At 55.3% G+C, this 22,347-nt stretch overlaps 1 protein-coding gene across 2 annotated transcripts; it reads left to right on the forward strand.

Annotated features, from left to right (window-relative positions):
• Positions 1-1,328: 1,328 nt before the first annotated feature.
• MFGE8 (milk fat globule EGF and factor V/VIII domain containing) lies at positions 1,329-22,159 on the forward strand. 2 transcript variants are annotated; one of them, XM_075006761.1, is made up of 10 exons: positions 1,329-1,530; positions 7,030-7,155; positions 7,758-7,883; positions 9,075-9,188; positions 10,415-10,596; positions 11,637-11,792; positions 13,349-13,493; positions 17,478-17,680; positions 19,723-19,878; positions 20,289-22,159. In XM_075006761.1, exons 1-10 carry the CDS (start codon positions 1,458-1,460, stop codon positions 20,430-20,432), a joined length of 1,425 nt encoding a protein of 474 aa, XP_074862862.1. In that variant the 5' UTR covers positions 1,329-1,457; the 3' UTR covers positions 20,433-22,159. The 2 variants fall into 2 exon arrangements, with proteins under 2 accessions (XP_074862862.1, XP_074862863.1); XM_075006762.1 differs by having other exon boundaries at positions 1,331-1,530; positions 17,496-17,680.
• Positions 22,160-22,347: the final 188 nt, after the last annotated feature.

The following is a 22,347-nucleotide window of genomic DNA, read 5'->3' on the forward strand; positions in this document are numbered from 1 at the left end:
GAAGGAGAGGACTCTTTTGTGGCAGAGGCAACGACTCCTGCTTGTGCATGTTTCCCGACAGACAGTAAGGTGGCGATTAGGTGAAATGCCCCCTACCCACAGACTCTCTGTTCAGCATGCTCTTATGACAAAACCACATTCTGCACTCCCCAGATGATACCCTCACAGCTCCAGGAAGGTTACTTAGTTTGCTGCTCTGTGGGAAGAGAAGCAAGCATTGTTTGTTAGGTGCTATGAGAATGAAGGCTGCACTGAAAACATCCTTGGTGACTGAATGTTGACTACCTCAGTTGCTGTATGGGTCACTAATGTGGAGGTCCTTACAGGGAGATTGGGAGTGGCTGGGGTACACTCCCTACGCACTGTCAGCACCAAACCCCACGAATACAGTGGTTGGGCTTTGGGTGAACAGTCACCCTCTCCCAAAGACCAGGCCTTCTCTCTTGCACTCATCGTATTTGAAAGCAGCGTGACATGCTCTTCAGCCAAGTCACCAGGACAGATGCAACCACCTCAGTGCACTCTGCTCTCAAATGCCCCATTCACATGTGAAGGGGAGCATGGTCTGACTACCTGGGGCTGTGCCAGAGATGCGTACACAGCACTGAGACAGATCTGGGAACTTTGTTACCTGACTCCTGGTGCAACACCTTCAACCTTAGCTATTCTGACCATCACCAGCGTCTTTTCAGTTGTGTATGACGATGAACACTGGCGAATTAGTCCATACAAGCCAATGCACTTTCCCCCTTGCTCTATAACAAGCCCTTAGGAACTAAAAGCTATTGGCAAATGCCCACCTTAAGCCAAGGCCTGTTTGTTTGTTACCTTGCTGCAGCAGCGCCTACAGGTCCCAGCCTGTGGCACTAGCCAGGAACACAGATGCAGCGTTCCAAACTTAGCACAAGTGCTTGGGGGCAACACGTCAGGAGCCTGGATGTGAACAGCAGGGGGTCAGTTAAAGCCTGAGGGGCCCTCGCAGGGCTGAGGCGCGGGAGTTACGAACCCAAGTCTAGAGGTGCCAGAGCTCACCCCTGCCCCAAACGCAGCACTGGGGAAGGCGGCTGTCCCTCTCCTTAGCCCTGGCTTCGCCTTTTGCGCCCTGCAGCAACTGAGCCGCCCCGCCAGGGACCAGCACTGCACTTCCCGCAGAAGGGAGTTTCCAGCCACTGCAGCTGCCTCCGAGTGCCTTTGCCCCAGGCGTGGGCCCAGCCCCTGCACACCCACCCACCCAGCCAGCCAGCCCGGGGTGGCTGCCGCGTGCCATTGGCCAGCCCGCGAGAGCACGTGGGGCCGGGTGTCATGCGGGCTCCGGCTCGCGGGGAGGGCGCCCGGCTGACTCACTCGCTGGCTCTTAATCTCTGCGGAGGAGAAGTCGGGACGCAAACAGACCCGGGGAGCGAGTCCAGCTGGGCCGGACAGGGAGCCGCGGGCAGCCGCCGTCCGAAGGGAGGGGGATGAAGGGATCGAGCTCTTTGCGGACGCTCTTGGGTGCCCTCCTCGTCGTGTCGGGGGCTTTGGCGGCGAGTGGTGAGTGGCTCAGAGGCTGGACTATTTTGGGGTGCCGGGGGGGGGGCTCCGATCAGGCCAATGGGGCTGCGTGTGGGAGGAGGCCCGTTCCGCCCTGCCTGAGGCGTGCAGTTAGGGGCCCCCACGCTGTGCCCGTGGATCTCTCCGTGCGCTGCCCGCCCTGCCCCACGGTCTGCCCGGAGGCTCATTTCCCAGCCTGAAGAGCTGGGTGCAAGGGGCGCGGCGGGGGGTGGGGCGTACCCAGCCTGCGCCCTGGTCACTCTCCGCCCACCGCTGCAGCTCCGCCTCGGGGCGCCTCTGCCGCGGCGATCGCCCTGTCCCCACGTGCCGGGGTGCGGAGGGCCAAGCGGCAGCTGCTCGAGTCCTTTCCACGGCTGGCTGGTGTGCAAAGCCGGGAGACTGGGCCCCGGGGTGGGGGTGGGCCGGGTACGGCGCTGTACGGGCTGTGCGTGCGAGACGGAGAGGCACGGGGCAGGGGCGCAGGGCAGCGAGAGGCTGTGCACGCAGCTCAGGACCTGACACCCAGCAGCTGTGAAGAGGCCCCAGGAGGTTTGGCTCCCGGCGTGTGACCGCTGGCGACCCAGCCCAGTTGCCCTGAGCCCCCCCCCGCCATTCTTCTCTGCCGGAGCTGGGAGGCGGGCCGAGGAGTTCTGCCTGACAGGCTCCTGCGCTAACTACTAGGCAACCCTCCCTTCCTGCATAACAAAACGCCCTCGTTTGTATGGCTCTTCTGGAGGGGGCGGGGAATGGGCATGTGCCGAGAGCAGGGCTGGCCAGAGGGGCCCGGTGGTGGGGGAAGAGGCTGTACCTGGGGGGAGCGGATAGCAGGTGAGGGGCTGAGGGGGTGGAATGCCCTGGTGGGAGAGAGGAGGGACAGGAGTGGGCTGAAAGGAGGGGAGGAATACGAAAAGACAGGGGGCCTTGGTCCTGAGGCAGGAAGGGACTGATGCTGGCACGGGGACCGTGGGGGGTGTGCAAGGTGTCATTAATTTTCCTCGGGAGGGTCAGGCATTTTCCCCTCCCAAGTCAGTGTCTTCTTCTGGCCTGTTCTTCCAGCCCAGAGTGAATGGGAGACGGAGCCCAGAGTCTCCCAGGACTTTCTTTTTGCCTCCCCACGTATCTTGGGGCCATCGAAGCAAACGTGGCCAAGCTGGGCACTCCCAGCTCCAGGTGAAGGCAGTAGGAAAGGGAGGTGCTGGAGGCTCTAAGTATCTGGTCCCAACTGTCACAGACACTGAGGCACCCTACACCACTGGCCATTTGCAAGATGCAAAATGTCCATAGTTTATTGGGGCCCCTCCTGGCCCTGCCCTGAAGAGGCATGTGGATGAAGGGCTTTCCCAGCCCAGACTCCTCTGCCTGCTGCCTCCCTGTGTCATGGCCTCCCATTGTGAATCCGGTGCTCCCCTGGCAGAGACAGCTGGCACAGAGGATGCTTAGGGGACACACAGTTGTCACCCTTGTGTCTCTGTAAGCTGACAGTGCCTCTTGGTGAACAGACCCAGTGCTGTGTGTGGGGTCTTGAACAGCTGGCTGGAAGGATCCCTGATACTGAGTGCCCAGGAGGCGGGTGGAGGAGCAAGGGGTGGGGGGTGTGGAAGTATAACATTGTATAAGTATAAGGTTGTATAAGGGGACATGCTGGATACATTGTATATGAGAGGGACATGCCAAAACATGTTACAAAGTATCTGAGGGAGCACAGGTAGGGACAGTTCGCTTTTGAATGGAGAACCAATTAAGATGGAGCCAGCACGTCTAAGAAGCAGGCATCAGAATGGAAGGTGTGAAGGGCAATTAGTTAAGTTAACTGGAAGCTGTTAAAGCAGATTGTTAAGGGTGGCAGGTAATTGAAGATATGTAACTGGTCTCAGGGATCTCGAAGGGTGGTGACTAAAATCTTTTTCTTCTTTTGTCTGTAACTTGTCTGTAACTTGTTCTCCAAAAAACTGTATAAATTAAGAGACACAAGCCCCACTCAGGGGGCTCACTTCTAAGTGTATTAGCAGAGCGGCTTTGCTAATAAAACAGAGTGGTTTGATAAATTGTGAGTCTGAGTCAAACTTTGACAGGGGTAAATAGCCCCACTCTTGATGAAAGAAGTGGCCGGAGACAGCCCTACTCTTCACTGGCCTGTCAGCATCTCCCTCTTTCTCCTCCTCCTCTGCTGTAGCTCATGGCAATGCATTGATGGAAGATGAGGTCATGCAGAGCCAGGCTGAGCAGCAGGGATTTGACCTGGTGCCCAAGCGCTTCCGCTTTCTCCGGCTGAGCTGAAGCAGGAGCAGCCACTTGTCTGAGGCCTCCAGCTGACGCAGACCAGCCGGGTCCCCTGCCATCAGCACACCCTGTGGACAGGGAGGCTCGGGATGTGGGATTAGTTCAGAGGAGCCTTGCTATTAAAAGACTCGTTAGTGATAACCCCCTGAGCAAAGGCTTAGGCTAATCCTAGCCATGTTGTTCAGTGCATCTCCAGGCAGAAAGCCCTCAGCTCATAACTGTTACACAGGTAGAGGGGCAGGGGTCTGTCCAAGGGTCTCCACCTGTGCTGAAGCCCGTCTCTGACACCTGCTGTTCGGAGACCAGCAGCCCCAGTGCTTGCCAATGGGAGATGCAGCCTTTCACCCCAGGGGTCATCCCTTTCAATCCCACCCACCTCGGGGTGTTGGGACCTGGACCAGCTGCTGGAGATTTGGCACCCCTGGGTGAAATGAACTTGTGGGCTTCAGCCCAGCAGCTGGGCACAGCCAAAACTACTTTCACAACTGGCTCCTTGGCTGGCAGCATCAGTAGCAAAACTAGGGATGGAGTGGCTGTGGTGCAGTTCCCTTCTTGCTCCGGTGCAGGGAGCAGGAGCCCCAGAAGGTCAGTGCTGAGGCCCCAGTGGCCTGACAGAGGATGGAGTAGGAGGGATTTGCCTGGTGCTGCACCTGCCCTTGGAATGGAGATTTGCTGTCTCCAAGGGAGTCTCTCTCCGAGGGTGGGCTTTGGGGAAAGGCTGGTGTGTGGCACAGAGCCCTGGATGATGGGAAGCAGATGGGAAGAATTTTTCTGGGCAGTCCTTGGGGCAGATGCCCTGATGGGGTCTGGGGACCTCTTCATGTATCCAGGAAATGGACACAGACAGGAAGTGCCCTCTGGGACAGGTCTCAGCCACTTGGGGGGCTGACCTTTCTGGTGCTTACTTCCTGTTTGGAGCAGCAGCTGGGCCTGTCTCCATGCAGTGACAGGCCTCTGGATCGATTGGACCCCCTTGTTTCCACTTAGCCTGGCTCGTTCACTTCCTGAGCCTTTGTTCTTTCAATATTTCACAAATATAAACGGTCTTAACTGGAAGGTCAGATGCTCGGCTCATCCTGTTCCTGGGGTGAGTGCATCTGTGACCCTTTCCTCTCGCCCCATTCTGTTCTGCTCCCTGCACTGCTGGGATACAAGTCTAGGGGGGGCCAGGGGGTGGGAGGAGGAATGAGGCTCCTCCACTTACTCTCCAAGGAGCACAATGTTGGTGTGACTTGAAGTACCCATACTTCACCCCTTCCTCCTAAGAAGTCCTGGTCACTTCACAGCCTCACCCTTGCCCAGTAGACTAGGAGGAGTGGGCTGGAGCAAAGCACATTTAGGCTGAGTAATGGGAAAGGTCCCAAAGAGTGCGATCTGGGTGATGGAAAGCAGATGGCCTAGGCCCAGGTACGTAGTCCAGCCTAAAGAACCATTGCTGGCCAGGCCCCCAATGTTGGATGGCCACGATGGGGAGGAGTCAGTGGTGGGCTGGGGGCAGGCTATGGGAGATGGGGGCTGTCACTGTCAAATGACAAGTTGGGAAGGGATGTGCTGGGAAAATAAGCTTCAGCAGCTCCTGGTTGACTTGCTAGGGTAGCTGGAATCAAAGCAAATGCCCAGTTGTGGAGCAGTGGGCACCGATGGTTCCCCTTTTCGTGAGCCTCCCGCACCACCCTGCTCCCAGCACACCTCACCTTTGGCATTCCCCTGCAGTGCTGGAGGAGCCTGGGACATTCTGGCACAGGTGAAGAGCTGGAAATCCCCAGTTGTGAGCAAATCCCCAGTCTCCTGGGAAAACACTGTGGAACTGCACTGAGAATGCAGGTCAGGCCTATGCCCTTATGGTGGGAGCCGGGAAACTTCCATCCTCCTAGTGCTCTTGGTGTAGACAATAGTTTTATAATAATATCCTATACCATACACATGGGAGAATACATGACTATAGTGCAATGGTTAGTTAAACAACTGTAACTCTGCTGGCTACCCTTCCCTGGTTAGCAGGAAGAAATGGTTCTTTTAGGCCTTTGGTAGAGATGCAGCAGGCAGACTGTTTGTTTCTGTATCTGATGTCAAGGCAGAAGATCAGAAGGATCCCTGTGAAGTGGTAAGATCAGACTGGTGCTCTTAAGAATAACTGGAATGTAGGTTGTGGTGTGATGGAGATAATAAATAATTAAAGGTTTGTACTAATAAGAATTTGGATGAGAATTAGACTGTGTACCTTGCAAAGGGAATTATATCCTTCTGCCTACGTGAAGCAGTTATGTAGTCTGTGGGGAGGGGGAGTGGAGGAGTGAATGGACAAGGAATGTGAGTGTTTAAAGAGATACAAATGTAAAGGTTGCCTTAGTGTTCGGCTGGCATAGGTGGGAGCTGAAGAGTTGAGAGAAGCAAGATGCTATCCAGGGGGCCCTGGGTAATAGGGAGACTGGTGCAGGACAGATAGATGGCCTTGGAGTTAAAGGTCAAGTGTGCCTGACTCAAACAGATACCACAGATCAGCACGGTCTGAGAGAAGAGGCACCAGCATGCTGACAACGAAATACAACTTCCACATAAACAAATGTTACGTGAACCGATTCTGCTGATTTAAGAGCTGACAAAGCACAATGCATAGAACTGAATGGAGGATGGTCTATAAAAGACAGAATGTCTTGAACGAATCTCTGGGTCTTGTCTCGTCAAGCTTGGAGCACCAGTTCAAACTGGTAGAAGCCCTGATCCTCTTCCTCACATTGAATCACCTGGCCAGTGACCAGATGTGAGCAGCGGTGTGGTAACTATAACATCAGCAAGGCTGTTTGGATATGTCTGTGTGTGTGGGAAAGTGTGGGTACAGCGCACTGTATGTATGTGCTAGAATAACATTACATTGTCAATAAAAGTGGAGTTTTACCATATCCCCCTGAAGAAGATCCCATATACTTCTTTTAAGTATAATACTGATGCCCCTCTGTCCTGACTGCTATTCCAGTGCTGGAATTCCATGCATAGCTCTGCTGGAACTCTGCCTTGGCCCCCCCATATGTACCTGTGCCCCACTGCATTTCAGGCTGTGTTGTACCCAAGGGAACAGGGATGAGCTCTGTAAAGGCAGGATATCTGCATTTGGATTTCCCTGCAGGATCAGATTTAAGTCAAAGACCTGGGTCCATAGCTAGTTTCTGCATGATTTCCCTGGCTGTTAGTATTTGTAATGATTTGTGACCTTTGTTACAGGCGACATCTGCGATGTGAACCACTGTCAGAATGGGGGTACCTGCCTGACTGGCAGCAATGAGACGACCTTCTTCTGTATCTGCCCTGAAGGCTTCACTGGGATTGACTGCAATGACACAGAGAAAGGTACAGCCCACGTGGGAGGCAGGTCCAGAGACTGTTCACTGGTGACCAGAATCTGATCTGTATGTGACTGTGATGCATCAGCAATAACCCAGCAAAAGGGTGGATCTGTTGGCTCCATGTGTGCATTGGGGGCACCAGGGCATAGCAAAGTTCCCATCTCACAACCCCCTCCACGGGCTGGTTCCAAGTTCAGACCCTGCCAATGACCTGGGCGGGCTGTTTTAAAAGTGGTGGACATATCTGGATCTTAGACTCTTAGGATGAGCTTCTTCCCATGAAATAACTGACAGACCATCAAAGCATCTCCTACCCTTCTCTAGCGACTGGACTACTGCAGGAGAACGTCTTCCTACTGCTACTGGGCAGCAGTGGGTTAGACGTCTCTGTCATGGAGCTGACAGTTCCAGTTTCAGACCCTGGTGACGACCAGTGCAGGCTTGACCCAGGTTCACACACGTTTTGGGGACATGAACATGGAGGCAAATGCAGTTGTGTCAAAGCCATGCATGTCTTGGGGTCCCCAAGTCACAGTAAAAGGCATGCTTGTAGCAGAGCCCTGGAGCCATGTGGGTTCTTCCTTTGACAACTGTTTCCTTCCTCAGGCCCCTGCCACCCTAATCCTTGCCACAACAATGGCAAATGCCAGATGGTGCCCAACCGGGGTGATGTCTTTACCGAATATGTCTGCAAGTGCCCTGCGGGGTATGAAGGCACCCACTGCCAAAAGAGTAAGTACGGGCTGCTTCTGCCGGGGGGCACTGAGCGCAGGCTCTGGGGAAGATGGGGACATGGCAGGAAGAGCTCAATGCAGGAGGAGCTGCCAAGGTGGGACGGGAGCATGAAGACCAGGCGGCTGCAATGTGGGTTGTGTTTGTGTATGTGCCCCTGTCACCTTTGGGGGAGTGATGTGGGGCTCGTGTGGGGAGCTGTAAGTAACTAATCCGGAAAAATAACCCAATGGGTTTGTATCTGCCGAGGCATCAGCTGTTATCCTGAGCTGCTGGGGGTGCCCTAGGGCAGCCTTGCATGGTGACTCTCCTCACATGCCTTTGAATTTGCTGGCTGGTGCCTGCTGCCAGGGGTTATGTGCTGCCGGCTGTTCTGTAGCAGCCCAGCTGTCAGACTTTCTCTGGAGGGCTGGTCCCCGCCCTGCCCCTGGGATTCCATGGGCTGGGCTGGGAGGAGAGAGACAGGCCAGCATGAGGCAGGGTGTGGGAGCTGGTGCCATCTGGGATAGGTAGGCCAGCACCATGTGAGATGCAGGGGCTGGTGCTGGGTGGGATATAGAGAGGTGCCAGAAGGGATGGAGGAACTGGCTAGGATGTGATTGCCAACTCTTGGCAGGATGCAGGGCCTGGTGGTGAGCACGGTGCTGGAGCAGAGCCAAGTGGGAGGCAGAGTGCAGCTCAGAGTGCACTGAGGGAAATGGAGAAATGATAAAGATATGGAGGGTGTGGGCAGTGCAATGGGTGTGTCCAGCCTCTGCATCTTAACCATAGTCTGGTCCATGGCAGTTCTGCTCTAGAGACACCCGAGGCTCTGCCTGCTTGAGGGAAATTTGTGCATCGCCCACAGTGCGCTGTGGGACCCTCCCCAGAGCTTCATGCAGATGCAGGAAAAATCAGTGCCGCAAAGCCCAGTCTGCTGCAGCAGGGGAGTCTTCCTCCCACAGTGGCATAACTTGGCATCTCAGCTGGAGCCCCCCAGTGCCACAAGCAGCCTGGCAGTCACCACAATGGCCAGTAGGAATGCACTTTGAACGGCCTCTTGCATGAAAGCGCTCAACATCGCTTGCTGAGCAGCTCCTTGTTGATAACTCTCTGTGTGGGTGATGGGACTCCCTGCCCATCCTGTGGGGCCGGGTTTGAGGCTGGCAGGGCAGTGGGGGTCTCTTTCATTTTTGTGCCTCTCTCCCCTAGATGTGAACGAGTGCTCCTCCCAGCCATGCAAAAATGGAGCTACCTGCCTGGACCTGAGCGGTGACTATGCCTGCAAATGTCCCTCTCCGTTCTTGGGGAAAACCTGTCACATCCGTAAGTCCGTGCCCGTGACAGATGGTTACAGACCCCGCCCCCCCACTTCCTGGTGCCCGTCTCTGCTCTCAGCGGCACCTGCAAGCACAAAGGAGGCCTGTTGGGGTGGGATTAGGGAAAACTGAGGTCAATGGCTTTTGAAGCAATTCAATAGTGTTTCCTGAGCCCCGTGACTGTGAAGAGCCCAGTACAAATGAAATTAGTGTTGGAGGCGGGAGGCATCCCTGAGAGATTTTGGTGTCCCCTTTGGGTCTCCTGCTCTTCTCAGTGACAGTCTCAGAAGCTGGATCACACCACACCACCGACAGGGCTTTGCCTATTTGGATTTCCTTACATCTTGTTGCCGTGGAGAGTGGACAGTGGAGAAGAGAGCTTCATACAAGGAGTTTTTCCTCTTCAGGCTACCTGGGCCCATGACCATGGTGAAAAGCTGCATGAAGAGCTCTGCATTCTGGAGGTCTTATTTGCTGAGCAGAGCCGTCCTATCCATAGGATAGTTTGGGGTAGCTGCCAGAGGCCTTGGTGCTTTGGGGGGGCCCCATGGTGGCCATGTCAACCGTCCTGTGGGCCATGGTGCTCTGCTTCCCAGGGCTGCAAGGAGAAGAGGGCAACCCCCTGCTGCTGCCCCATGCCAGGCCCCCTGGTAATCCCCCAGGTGGAGAGGGGACTTGGGGGATGGGGTACAATGGGGGAGGAGCAGGTTCAGGGTTTGGAGAAGGGGTGTAGTGGGGGTGGGGCAGGGTGGAGCAGTGGCAGAGGGGGAAGGGGCCTGTGGTAGTGGGGTTGTCCTGCTCCCCCCTCCGCCTCCCCAGGGATGGCCCTGTCCCTGGGAACATTCAAAACAGCTGCAGACCAACTGGGCTTGCACAGCCCTGAGTGGGAAGTAAGTGCTGAGGGCAGAGCTCTGGGCAGGGTGTGGGGTGAAGCCAGATACGGCTGGGGAGCAGGGAGAACCAGCCACCTTCTCATTTTAATGAGCCTCAAAGGCAGAGCCCTGAGTGGGCAATGAAGGTCCCTGCTCAGGTCTAGTTTTCTTTCCATGCCTGGAGACCAGAGGTGTCCCCAGAGAATGAGGAAAGGGATGGTCCAAGTGCTGTGTTTACTTTCTCTCATGTTCTCCCCTTCCTCCCTCTTCTTATTCTTCCTTTCGTTGTGACCCACCCATCTTCCTTTTCACCCCCCATCTCCCTCCCTTTTCCTGCCCCCTTTCCACTTCCCTGCTTCAGGCTGTGCCACTTTGCTGGGCATGGATGGAGGGGCCATTGCAGATGCCCAGCTGTCGGCCTCATCTGTGTACTATGGGTTCCTAGGCCTGCAGCGCTGGGGTCCCGAGTTGGCCCGGCTCAACAACAAAGGAATTGTAAATGCCTGGACCTCCAGCAACTATGACAAGAGCCCCTGGATTCAGGTACCTGCTGGCTGGAAGACACAGACTTTCTCTTGGATGGGTCATGAGCTCCCTGCAGAACAGGAAGCACCAAGCATTGAGTGGTGCTGGGGACAGGATGCTGTGGGAATGTGAACCCCCTGTGCTCTTCCCTGTTGAACTCTCCACCTTGGAGAAGGAGCCATTTCACATGGGAAGCCTCCTAACCTTAACATGACTATTGGAAGGAGGTGTCCGAGGTCAGCATCCCTTTGGGTTCATCCAGCACCCCTTGAGGCAGGATGGTCAGTCTCCAGGGAGTGGGTAGTCAGGTAGCACCTGTGGAAACCATCTTGTATAGAAGCCATTTCACATCCCTTACTTCTGCACGCGCACAAGAGCCTGTCCTTTCCTTGACCTGTTTGGGAATGGCTGGGAGGATGAGCTCTATGGAATGCATTAATGAACTGTTTGGAGTTGGGGATCCAGCTCCCTTGTATCTGTTTTTCCTTGCTGATAACGGTTTCTCTTTGGAAAGTGATTTACGATTCCCTCACTAATTGCCTCTGACCCTGGGCTTGTTTGCGTAAGGGTATAAAATACTAGAGTTAGCTGCATCAAGCAGCCTTACTGGACTTGGTTTAACTAGTGTCCAGTTTGGCTCATCTCTTGCCTTATTGAATTCAATAAAGCTGAACGTTAGCGGCCTAAACTCAGAGAAGGCTTGTGCTGCAACACACCCTTGGTTGCTCTGCAGCAGTGCGCTCTCGTGGTACAGAAGAGCTTCCTTCCCTCCTTGACCATGGGGCTGGGATTGAGGAGTGAGGCTGTGGGGACGGGGAATTCTAGCACAGGAACAATGGGGCAGCCCACGGATGGACAGAGCAGCGTCCACAGGTCAGCCCTTTCCAAGGGTGCTGAGATTGGGTTGGTTCCTAGGAGTCCAGCCAGGCTGGAGGTTACACAGACTATTACTTGTTGGGAGACCAGGCGGGGAGCAAGGGCATAGCTTGGACCATACTCTGTGTTCAGCGCTGTAGCATGTTCCCTGTTCACCTCAGTAACCCTATGATGTGCCGCAGGCAAACCTGCTGAGAAAGATGCGGCTGACAGCAATCATCATGCAGGGTGCCAGCCGGGCGGGCTGGGCAGAGTACGTCCACGCCTTCAAAGTGGCACACAGCCTGGATGGGCGCGTGTTTGTGTTCTGCAAGGACGAGACTCGGGATCGAGACAAGGTGGGTATTTGCAGCCATGGGCCTGCTGCCGCAAGTGTGGGAGGGAAGCCAGGAGGGAGCTGTGTCAGCATGGGTGAGGTGGTTGATGCGTGGGGGCGTTTTAGCGCTTGGACAGGCTACCACACTGGTGGGAGCCTTGCGTCGCTTTGTGGGGGTGATGTCTGCTCAGAGCAGATGCTGTGTCATTGCAGGGGCTGCAAACGGGATTGCGGGATTCTCAGAAAGCTACTGAGAACAAAAACTACCAGCGTTTCATCACAATAGAAACAATCACACACACGTACACGACACCCAGAGCACAGCAATTAGTCACCAGGCAGAGAATCTAACACCCCACGGTTGCGTTGCTCCGATCTGTGCATCTGATTTACGAGTGTCGGGGCAGCCTCCGTATAGTACATCTCCTGTCCAAAATGTTTTCAGCCATCAGGGAACAGGCACGATACCACATGTGACCAGCCGTATAACAAGAAGAGCAAACAGGGACCAAAGTGAAGAATATGCAAACTCCCTGAAGAGGCTAACAACGTGTTTAGCCTCATCCAAGCTAACCTTGACATCAGATCCATTTGTGACATTCTGAAGAATTTGTTAGAGGGATTGAACTGGTAACGAACAACTCAGGTGCCTTTACTGTGTACATGGTTGTGCAGCTACATGGTTACACAACCAAGAGCTGAAGTTCTAAGCTGAAACAGGGAGTCCTGTGGCATTATAAAAGCTAACACAGCCACCTCTCTGAGACATGTTATAAACTGACCTACTCAGTGGCGGCCGTGTTACCAGCTCTCATGATTTTATCTCAACTTTTGTGATAATTGGTGTGTTTCTTAAAACCCCCAAGGCTGTGAGCCTGTGACTGAGACTCTCAGCACTCATCAAAACAACTTTCTGACAGTCATGGTGACAGAGAAAAGCATGTTAACGTGACCCCAGCAAACATGAACCCCCCGCCCCCAAAATAAACAACCTTCCACTCCCCCAAAAACAAGACAAATGGGGGGAAAAAAATCCAACATTTCTTGTTTTAAAAAATCTCATGGGCTACTGTTAACACTAGTGAGTTTTGTTAACAAAACTGGCGGAGCATCCACACAAAAAATGTGTTTTGTCAACAGAAACTGTTCACAGGAAAAGCTGTGTAGATGCTCCAGAGGACCCTTTTGGCCGAGCGGATCAAAAGATAGATCCGCTTTTATGTGTAGACACGGTCCGTCAACAGAAGTTTTGTGGGAACATCTCTTCCGACAGTAACTTCTGTAGACAGATCGCTGTCGTGTAATGGTAGCCATGATGTCTAAGCCAAACTCACGATTTTTGGGGCTTGACTCATGATTTTGTAACGTTGTTTTGGCAACTCGGTGACAGTCTAAAGCATTTCTCAGCGTTGGTGGTGGTATGTTGTTCTGGCCAATGGATTTTGGTCTTGAGTCTGCAAAATAAAACTTGACAGCTGAGCCAGGGTCTACTCTGAGCAAAGGAATAGGGGAGAGAAGGGAGGAGATTGGCCCCGTTCCTGGCCACTAATGCACTCATCTTGGCCTGTGTCTTTGCAGGTTTTCCCCGGGAATGTGGATAACGACGGCATGAAGACGAACATGTTCAACCCTCCGATCACAGCCCAGTACATCCGCATCTACCCTGTGGGCTGTCACCGGGCCTGCACGCTGCGCTTTGAGCTGGTTGGCTGTGAAATGAATGGTAAATGTCTCTGCTGGGCCAGGAAAATGGCCTGCTGCTCTGGGGCACTTGCCCTTCTGTCTGACGCATCTCTGAGGTGGACGCACACGTACACAGCAATGGGCAACCATGGCTAGTGGGTGGGCCGCATGAGTGGCCCTCCTTCCTCTCGGTAGGCTGCAAAATTGTTGCAACCAAGCTGGTCCCAGGGATAGGGTAATTGTGCGTACTGCGCTTGCATACCTAGAACTTGCAGGGTGCGTGGACTGAACTGGAGCAGTGCTTCGATTGGATGTGGTGGCTCTCACAGGCAGCGTTGGGGGCAAGCAACATGCACCTCGCTTCACGTGTGCATCACTTGCGTAATACGGGTAGGAAAAAAGGGTCAGGGTGTGACTTCATCAGCTCACTGATCAGCAGGTGACCTCTGAAGATAGCCCAGCCGTAGCACCTGGCTGTTGAGACTCAGCAGGGCCGCGGTGTCCGACACGCTCCTTGCCAGCCGCGTGTTTGCAGCTTGTGGCGTTGGTGCGATGGCTCAGGAGGCGGTGTAGCGGCATGGCAGCGTGGGGGCTCGGGCAGCGGTGCAGCCCCTTAGCCAGCCACGTGACGCCGGAGCTGCTGCTGCTTCCTGAACCATTGCACCAGCTCTCTGGGCTGTGTGGCTTGGGGCTGGGCAGCTCTGATGAGTCACTGGGGGCAGGAGGGTAGGGTGCCTGGCTGTGGGGGCGGGGGCTTGGGTGCCTGGCGGTGGGGGGAGGCGGTGCCTGGCTGGGGGGTGATGCATGTGGCGATCGGGTGTCTTGCTTTTGGATGCAGTAGTGGGTGTTGTCACCTGTGTCAGCCCTAACCTTGTGCCTGGTCTGTACAAGACCTTATAGTCAACTGCAGATCCGCACTCCTAGCTATGGCAATTGCGTAGCTACAATCGACATAGCTGCAATCGACTGTCAGTTCTGCCCTCACTGAGGGAGGTCAATGTTTCTCCCATTGACCTCCCTCACTCATGAGAGCAGGAGGTCAAGGGTGGACCCCAGAGGAGTCAATTTCGAGGGTTTTTACCAGACGTGCAAAACTGAGCTCTGGGGGATCGACCCAGACAAACCCTTGTGTCCCAAAACAAAAAGCCGTCAAGTAGCACTTTAAAGACTAGCAAAATAATTTATTAGGTGATGAGCTTTCGTGGGGCAGACCCACTTCTTCAGACCAGAGCCAGACCAGAACAGACTCAACATTGTGACACTGAGGGAGTGCAGAGCTGCAGGGACTGAGAAAGGCAACATGGCAGGGGGTGTTGTCACCTCACAGAGAGTTATCAGGGCTATGGGATTTTGTGCTGCCGGAGGTGTTGCTTTCCTGGAAACCTGAGGACCCCTGGTTTTGAGAGATCTGTTAGCTCTTTGCAGGAGAACAGAGGTGTTAACTCCAAGGTCTCTGCCAATTTGCATCTTAGATAAAAACAAAAAGCAGTCCAGTAGCACTTCAGAGGCTAACAAAATAATTTATTAGGTGATGAGCTTTCGAGGGAGAGACCCACTTGTTCAGATAATGAGGTTTTGCTCCCAAAATCCTTCCCAGGCAGTCCCAGTTAGGAGTTTTCCTCACTCTATCCCCAAGCCCCTGAGCAGCGCCGCTGTGGGGCTGTTGAACAGCTTCTGGGATCATTTCCCTGCTGGCTGAACCAACTTCTGTAGAGTCTGCAAAACTGTTTACAATCAAAGTTCCCTAGAAAACGTAAGTTGGCCATAGGAGGCTCACCCAGTTCGATTTCTGTCTCGCTAGCTCGGCATTTCTAACATGACACACAGGCTAGGCAGTACTTGGCACGATGGGCCGTGTTCTGAGGCTCCAGGGGGTGCCAGGGTTGCTATTTTCACTGAAGTGTTGTACGTAGTGTGTTTGTCTGGTTAGTGCTGTCAAGGAGGCTGAGAATGAGCCCCTGGTGCCTGGCTGTTTGGTGGTCCCTGTGTATTGCTGGTAGGATTGGTGAGGCTGTGGGCCTTCAACAGCGGCCAAGGATCAAATGGAGGTTGGAGACCAGCCTCCCTTTAGGGGTGAAGGGTCAGTGGTGGGGGCCAAGAGCTGAGGGGAGGGAGACTTAAGCTTGCCCTGACACAGCAGGTCCTGACTGGGAGCCTCTGGGTTGGAAATGGCGGGTGCTCGCAGTTCCCCATCAGTGCCCCCCCAGTGCCTCCCTTTCACTTGCTGGCCAACCCCACCAGTTAGCTGTTCACAGCCTGCAGGAGGCTCTGGCGGGAGCTGGGAGGAATGAGGACCCAGAGCTCTGGAGGAGAGGGCAGAATGCGACAGGAAGAGTCAGAGTAGAGGAAAGGCCTTGGGGGAAGGCATGGAGTAGGGGTGGAGCCTGGGACAGCCAGGGGTCCTCCCTGTCTGTGGCCACAGCCCATGCTGGGACTGCTCTGGGAGAACAGAGAGGCCTCTCTGTCTAGTGGGAATCTTGTAAGTTCACCTTATGTTTTGTGACCAGGGAGTCTTGCCATGACCCCGGTAGTGCTTGGGCTCTGCCACGGCCCTGTGTCTCCCAGGGAGAGGTGAGGAACCAGGGAAGAGCCCTGCAGGAATACAGCAGCAGGGGTTTCATCTTTGGGAACCCCAAGAGCAAGTGACTGGAATTAGCCCAGAGGCAGGATCTGGTGCTTACTGCTGGAGCCTCTTAGAGAAAGTGGTGGGACTGGACATGGCCCTGGGGCTAGATGCTGGCTGGCAGGTCTGGGACCCAGCTGTTTTAGCATTGAGAGCTCAGGTCTCATTCCACCCAAAGTACCTCTACTTTGGTTCTCCATCCCCATCTCCGCCTGCTCCCATCTTCTCTTTGGCTGCATCAGTGACCACAGTGACACCCCCTGGTAACAATGGGAATTGCAGGGCTGGTCGCAGCTTCCTGGCTGCAGCCTCCAACTGGCCGAAGCCTCTAACAATCCAGCTAGTCGCTGTTCCCCCTTCTTGTTCCCCGCAAGGGGAGTTTGCACAGCCCCAGGCTCCCAGCTGAGGGTCACTCCCTGTGGCAGAGGTTTTTCAAGAGGCTTTGCTGGGCTGAGGATTAGCAGAAGAAATTGGGCCCCTGCCTCAGGAGTGGACTCTGCAGGATAGCTGGGGAGCTGAGTGTTGTGCTGAGAGGTGTGCCCCCCAGGAAACACTGGGCATTGGGCAGAGCCTTCCTGTCCATTGGACGAGGTGGGGTGGCTGCCCCAGGCTGCCTGTGGGGACCCTGTGGCAGCTGCCCCAGCTGTTCTATGGATGGGAGGGGAGGAGTACCCGGGCTAGGGCGCAGCGGCAGCAGGGTATGCTGCCCTCCGCCCCAGCACTCGCCACGGGGCTCAGGAGCTGGGAGGCCATGGAGCGGAGCAGGCTGCTGCTCGCCCTGTGGTGAGCGTGGGAAGGGCCATGAGGACGTGACCCCGCCCTGCCATGGGTAATCTCTGGCCCGGTTGGTTGGAGATGGGGGAAGGGTGGGGATGGACTGGGGGAGGGGCAGGGCCTGTGGCACCCGGGGGGGTTTGGCCAGGGCCCATACCTGGGGCCCTTTGCAGGGGGGTTGCCCTGGGCTCCACCCGCCCTCGAGAGTGCCCCATCCCACTGGCAGAGCTGTCCCTGCAGCCCTCCTGCAGCAGGGGGCGCTGCCAGGCAGTGAGTGGTCCCCTCAGGGACATTAGGCAGAGGATAAAAGGCAGAACTGGAAAAAGATGTAACCCCACCCAGTCCGCTGACTCTGCTGCCTTCCCGAGTGGGCCAGGGAGTTTTGAGGTCCCAGCACTGGGTATGTTTGGCGTCCTGCTCTGTGCTTTCTGGGTCTTTGGCACCTCTGCTCTCTACCTTTGTGGGCTCTGTTCTTTGCATCTTGGGGGTTGCTGCTCTGTATTTGCCTGGGGTTCCTGGGACCTGTTTAGTGACTGTTTGGGATTTCTGGGCCTTGCTCTGGGTTTGTTTGGGACAGCTGTGCTGGACTCTTCCCTTTCACTGTGTCTATGAACCATTGTGTTACAGTGTATTTCAACACGGCAGGTTGTTCGGAGCCCCTGGGCATGAAATCCCGCCTGATCTCTGACCAGCAGATCACAGCCTCCAGCGTTTTCAAGACATGGGGCATCGATGGCTTCACCTGGTACCCACATTATGCCCGCCTGGACAAGGCAGGCAAGACCAATGCCTGGACTGCGCTCAACAATGACCAGTCTCAGTGGCTGCAGGTGTGTCCCCATCACCCTCCAGTGGCTGTCCCAGCAGGGAGGTAGGGCAGTCTGGTGATAGGAGCATAAGCCTCAGGGCAAGGAGTACGTGAGCTCCAATGGCAGAACTCGTTCTCATTCCCAATGTGCCACTGGGCACGGCACCTGCCTCAGTGGTTTCATCTGTAAAATAGGGCTAATAGTCCATTCCAGCTGCCCAAACGGCCACGTATTGTGAAGGGATGGATGCAGGATGCTTTGGGGTTTAAACTGGGAGGGGAACTTGGATCCTGGGCAGAATAGGGGCAGTGGCTGGGGCCTTAGTTTCAAAAAGCCATGTGTTCGCTGTGCTCTGTGCATCTGGGATTGCAGAGACACCTCCTCAGGGATTCATAGATTCGGAACTACCCCCTCCCTGTGTCCCAGTTTTTCTCCTCCCCGTTTTCTTCTTCTTTCTTTCCTTACATATTTTCTAGGGTGTCCCTGCTGCCCCCCTAGATCTACCCATTTGTATGAGTGACTGGAAGCTGCTTGGAGCAGGTGGCAGATAGCCTGGGCAGCCCTGTCCATCTCCTGTAGCTTTTCCCTACGGTTCCCTTAAAGATCAGCAACCCTGTTCTGCATGGATCAGGCCGTAGGAAAGCAGATCAGTTGTTCCCCTCCATGCAGCCTGACTCTTCCTCTCCAGATTGGCCTCAGTTCCTCTCCTGTGCTGTTCTTCCACCCAGCAGAGGGAACCACAGGGAAAGCTCTCAGCGCTGAAGCCAGCATGGCTACTCCATAGCGTGTCTATAGCTTGGGTGCTGGCCTGGTCTGAGCTACAGGAGGGTCCGGAGACCCTTGCCCTGCATGACTCTATCAGGTTTCCTGTCATCATCCCAGGCCCCAGCTCCAACGTCAGGTGATTTCAGAATCCCCTGTGGCGAGCTCTCTTTGGATGGCTGGGAAGCCAGTCCTGCCCTGAGGCCACAGGCCTTCCAGAACTGACCTTTCCTTGCATTTCCCTTTGTCTGATGTTCCCTGTAATGCCGTAGCATCCCAGACCGAGTCCCTTTTCCCACTCCTCCCTTTGCTGGGGTGCCTCTGGCCCCGTGAGATCTTTTGGCGCATGCTGTGTTACCCTACTGCTGCCCCCTTGGCACCTGCCTGTCTCCATACCCACCACCTTCTCTCCCTCCCTGTTCCCTGGTCTCTCTCCTTCCTGCCTGGGAGAAAGCTGGCCCCCAGGCTGGGGGAAGGCAAACAAGACTTTTCCCTGCCTAATTTGGGGCTGCTCTGGGGCCTGATACATATTGCATGGCTCCAGCAACTGCTCTGCAGCCCAGAGCATAAATAGCTCTAGCCACTTTCTTGTGCAGCCTGCTCCTGCCTCTGGACACACCCCAGCACACTGTATACCAGGCACAAAGTCGGGTTGCCTGTATTGTTCTTGTGCCACCCATGGACGGGGGAATTAACTAGGGAAACTTCCCCCACCATCCCCCCTCAACGCGCTGTGCTGGAGTTGGGGTGGAATCTGCCCCTCTTCCCCATTAGCCAGATCGGCTCTGCAGTGAGCTGCCCTAGATCTTCATTTAGCAGAGCTGGAGGGGTCCGTGCGGCGCCCAGGACTGGAACTGCAGAGGGGCTGCGCATCCCGGAAGTGTACGCACGTGAGTCTGTGTCTGCAAAAACCATGGGGAGTCCTGTGGCACCTTAAAGACTATCAGATTTATTTGGGCATAAGCCTTGGTGGGTAAAACCCACTTCATCAGATGCACTGGAGTGGAGCTGCAGATGCAGGAATCGATCTACCTACCTGCCTACTTACTAACTCGTACTGCAGGATAAGGGAGACGCTTACAAGTGTAGGACGGTGTTAGTGAGGCCAGTTCAGCCTGGATGTGACTGTGCCGCTGACGTGGAGTTGTGAATAGTGAGAGGTGAAATTGCCTTTGGAGTAAAGAAGAGGTGCATGGAGGGGCTAGCACAGCTCCGGCCTCTCTCCGCTTGTCCCTCTTGGGACTGACTCGCTCTGGGGGCGGAGTGAGCAGCCCCTTTGAAAAAGCCCTTGTCTCTGGCAGATCGACCTGCGCACTCAGAAGAAGGTGACCGGCGTCGTCACCCAAGGGGCTCGAGATTTTGGGCACATTCAGTATGTGGCGGCCTACAAAGTGGCTTACAGTGACGATGGGACGTCCTGGACCACTTACAAAGACAGCAGGACAAACAGCAGCAAGGTGTGTGCAGGGAAGGGGGAAAGGACAAAGCCCAGCGTTCAAAGGGGCTGGAATGGGCAAACGCCCAGCTGGCATATGGCAGCAGAGGAGACAGAGGGTCAGAGGAGTGTGTCACTAACCGAAGAGCTGCCGCTGCTCTCGTGGGAACCGGGTCATCAGCGGGGCAGGCCAGGCCAGGGGACACGAGCAGCACCTAGGGTTTAATGGGGTAGGTGTGGTGGGGCCTGGCATACTGACCCTGCTGCTGTGCATGTGGGGTGTAGGTCGCTGCTCGGCTGGGCACTAGGCCAGCTCCCTGTCCAGCTGCGATCCTGTAGCGCCTCCTCTCCTAGCGTGCTTGTGACCCAGCAGCACGTCCTTTCCCCTGCCTCCTGCTCCCCATGCTAACGGTTCCTCCCTTCCCTCTGCAGATCTTCCAAGGGAACTCTGACAACACCTCTCACAAGAAGAACGTGTTTGACGTGCCCTTCTACGCCCGCTTTGTGCGCTTCCTGCCCGTGGCGTGGCACAACCGGATCACGCTGCGTGTGGAGCTGCTGGGCTGCGATGAGTAATCTCCTGGGGAGGGCAAGGTGGAAGGCGAGGACTGGGCAATGCCCCCACCCCCTGCAGGTCCCCACTCCTGGCCCTTCCCCTGCCGCCAGCCGCTGTGATGTCCCCCTCTCTGGACCTCCACCGTGCTGCCCCACATCGTCTGTCTCTGGCTCCTGGTCTGTCAATGGGGAGGGCTGGAGGGGGCAGAGAGAGCTTGACTGTAGCTGATAGAAACGTCCAGGGAGGACTCCAGCCCAGCCCTCGCCTTTGCTTTAGAAAAGAATGTGATGGCCCTGCATGGGTGGGGCTCTTGTACTTGCACTAACACACAGAGGCCCCTGGAGCTCTCTGGACCACAGCTCTGCACGTTAGGGATCTGTCACAGCTGAGGGGCTCATGGCCTCTTAACCCTGCATGTTGGGCCAGGTGTTTCCCACCCAGGCCCTTGTAGGTCTCTGCAAACAGAGGTTCCAGCGACCTCCATGAGATCCGGAAAACTACCCGCTCCCAGCTCTGCTGCCACTGAAGGGACCAGATGGAGAGCTCCTGTCTCCATCACCTTCAGCAGAGAGAGGAGCCTTTGAGTGAGATGCCCCAGAGACTGGGGCAGGCCCTCCACTCGTGGCCTCTGTCTCTCCGGCGTAGGCTGTGCTGAGGGGAGGCGCTTCCAGTTCTCTGCCTCCTCAAGTAATTCAGAAGGGCCCTCAGGAAGACTCTGGCTGTGAGGGTACCAATCACCCCTTCTTGGCAGGCTGCTGCCCAGCAGCTGTGTTTCCGCAGGTCCTATCAGCTCAGCATAGTGCCAAGGGAGTGATGAAAAAGGGCGGGGGCGGAGGATACAGGGTTTCATTGCAGGGAGAAGCCGGCAGCTGGGCATCTGTATGTGCAGGGCCTTGTTTTCAGACAGGACACCTGGCTTTGCCCCAGGCCACCTCCCCTTGAGGCTGCTCAGTTTGCATAGTAACTCCACCTGCTTTCCCACTGGACAGTCCCAAGCTCAGCAGTGTTTCTTCTCCCCAGCTTGGAGCAGAAGTTGTCCTCAGCAGGGTGAGGTGCCCCACACAATCTCTCCAGGCACAGTCCTGGCTGCCCGCCCCTTCCCAGTTCTGATTTTCTAATGAGTCTCCTGCTGTTTGGTGTTCACTCCAAGCCCCAGCTCCTGAGGTCAGGCGATTGCAGGAGAATCTCAATCTCTTTTCAGGAGAACAAGCAAAGGTAGATTCTGGCCCCATGGGTTGCAGAGAACGGTTTGAAAATGCTCCCATTCAGAGCTCCAACCCAGGGCTCAGCAGAAGAACCCGACATTGATTATTCTTTAAATCTCAGGATTTTTAAGCCAAATTGATTTACATTTTAAATCTCACTAGTTTTAAGCTAATCTTAGGATTTTAGGGGGCATGTCTCGTGATGCTTGAGTGCTTTGGGCTGGGTCCATCCATGCGCACTACCCGCTGCGAGGGTAAGAGTGGGGACAGATGGGCATAGCATCTGCCCCAGAGGGCATGTCCCTCGCTAACCTCACAACACAGCAATGGCAGAAGCTCTAGGCTTGGGATCAGTCCCACTGGGCTGGGATGCGTGGCTGGTGCGGTTCTGACTTGAAGCGCTGTACAGAAGTGGACCTTCCTCGTGTGTTTGGGAGGGAGATGGATTTTTTTTGTGTGAGCGACGGCATGAGTGAGTCTTGAGTGGGAAGACAGAGCACACTGTAGGAGTGTCTGACAGTATTAAAACCAGCTGAAACTCATGTGTCCACCTGCTTCTTTGGGTCTGTGACTTGGGTCGTGGGATTTCGCCCAGCTACTCCACCCCTCCCCCATCTCTCCACTCCAGTGCTCCTGGTAAGCTGTTTCCATGTACCACTGCTCAGGAGAGATTCCAATGCTACCCAGCTGATGAGCAGAGCACCCACAGCCAGGATTTTGTTTCTGGTGG

This window comes from Carettochelys insculpta, chromosome 12, assembly GCF_033958435.1.
Source record: "Carettochelys insculpta isolate YL-2023 chromosome 12, ASM3395843v1, whole genome shotgun sequence".
Lineage (NCBI taxonomy): Eukaryota > Metazoa > Chordata > Testudines > Carettochelyidae > Carettochelys > Carettochelys insculpta.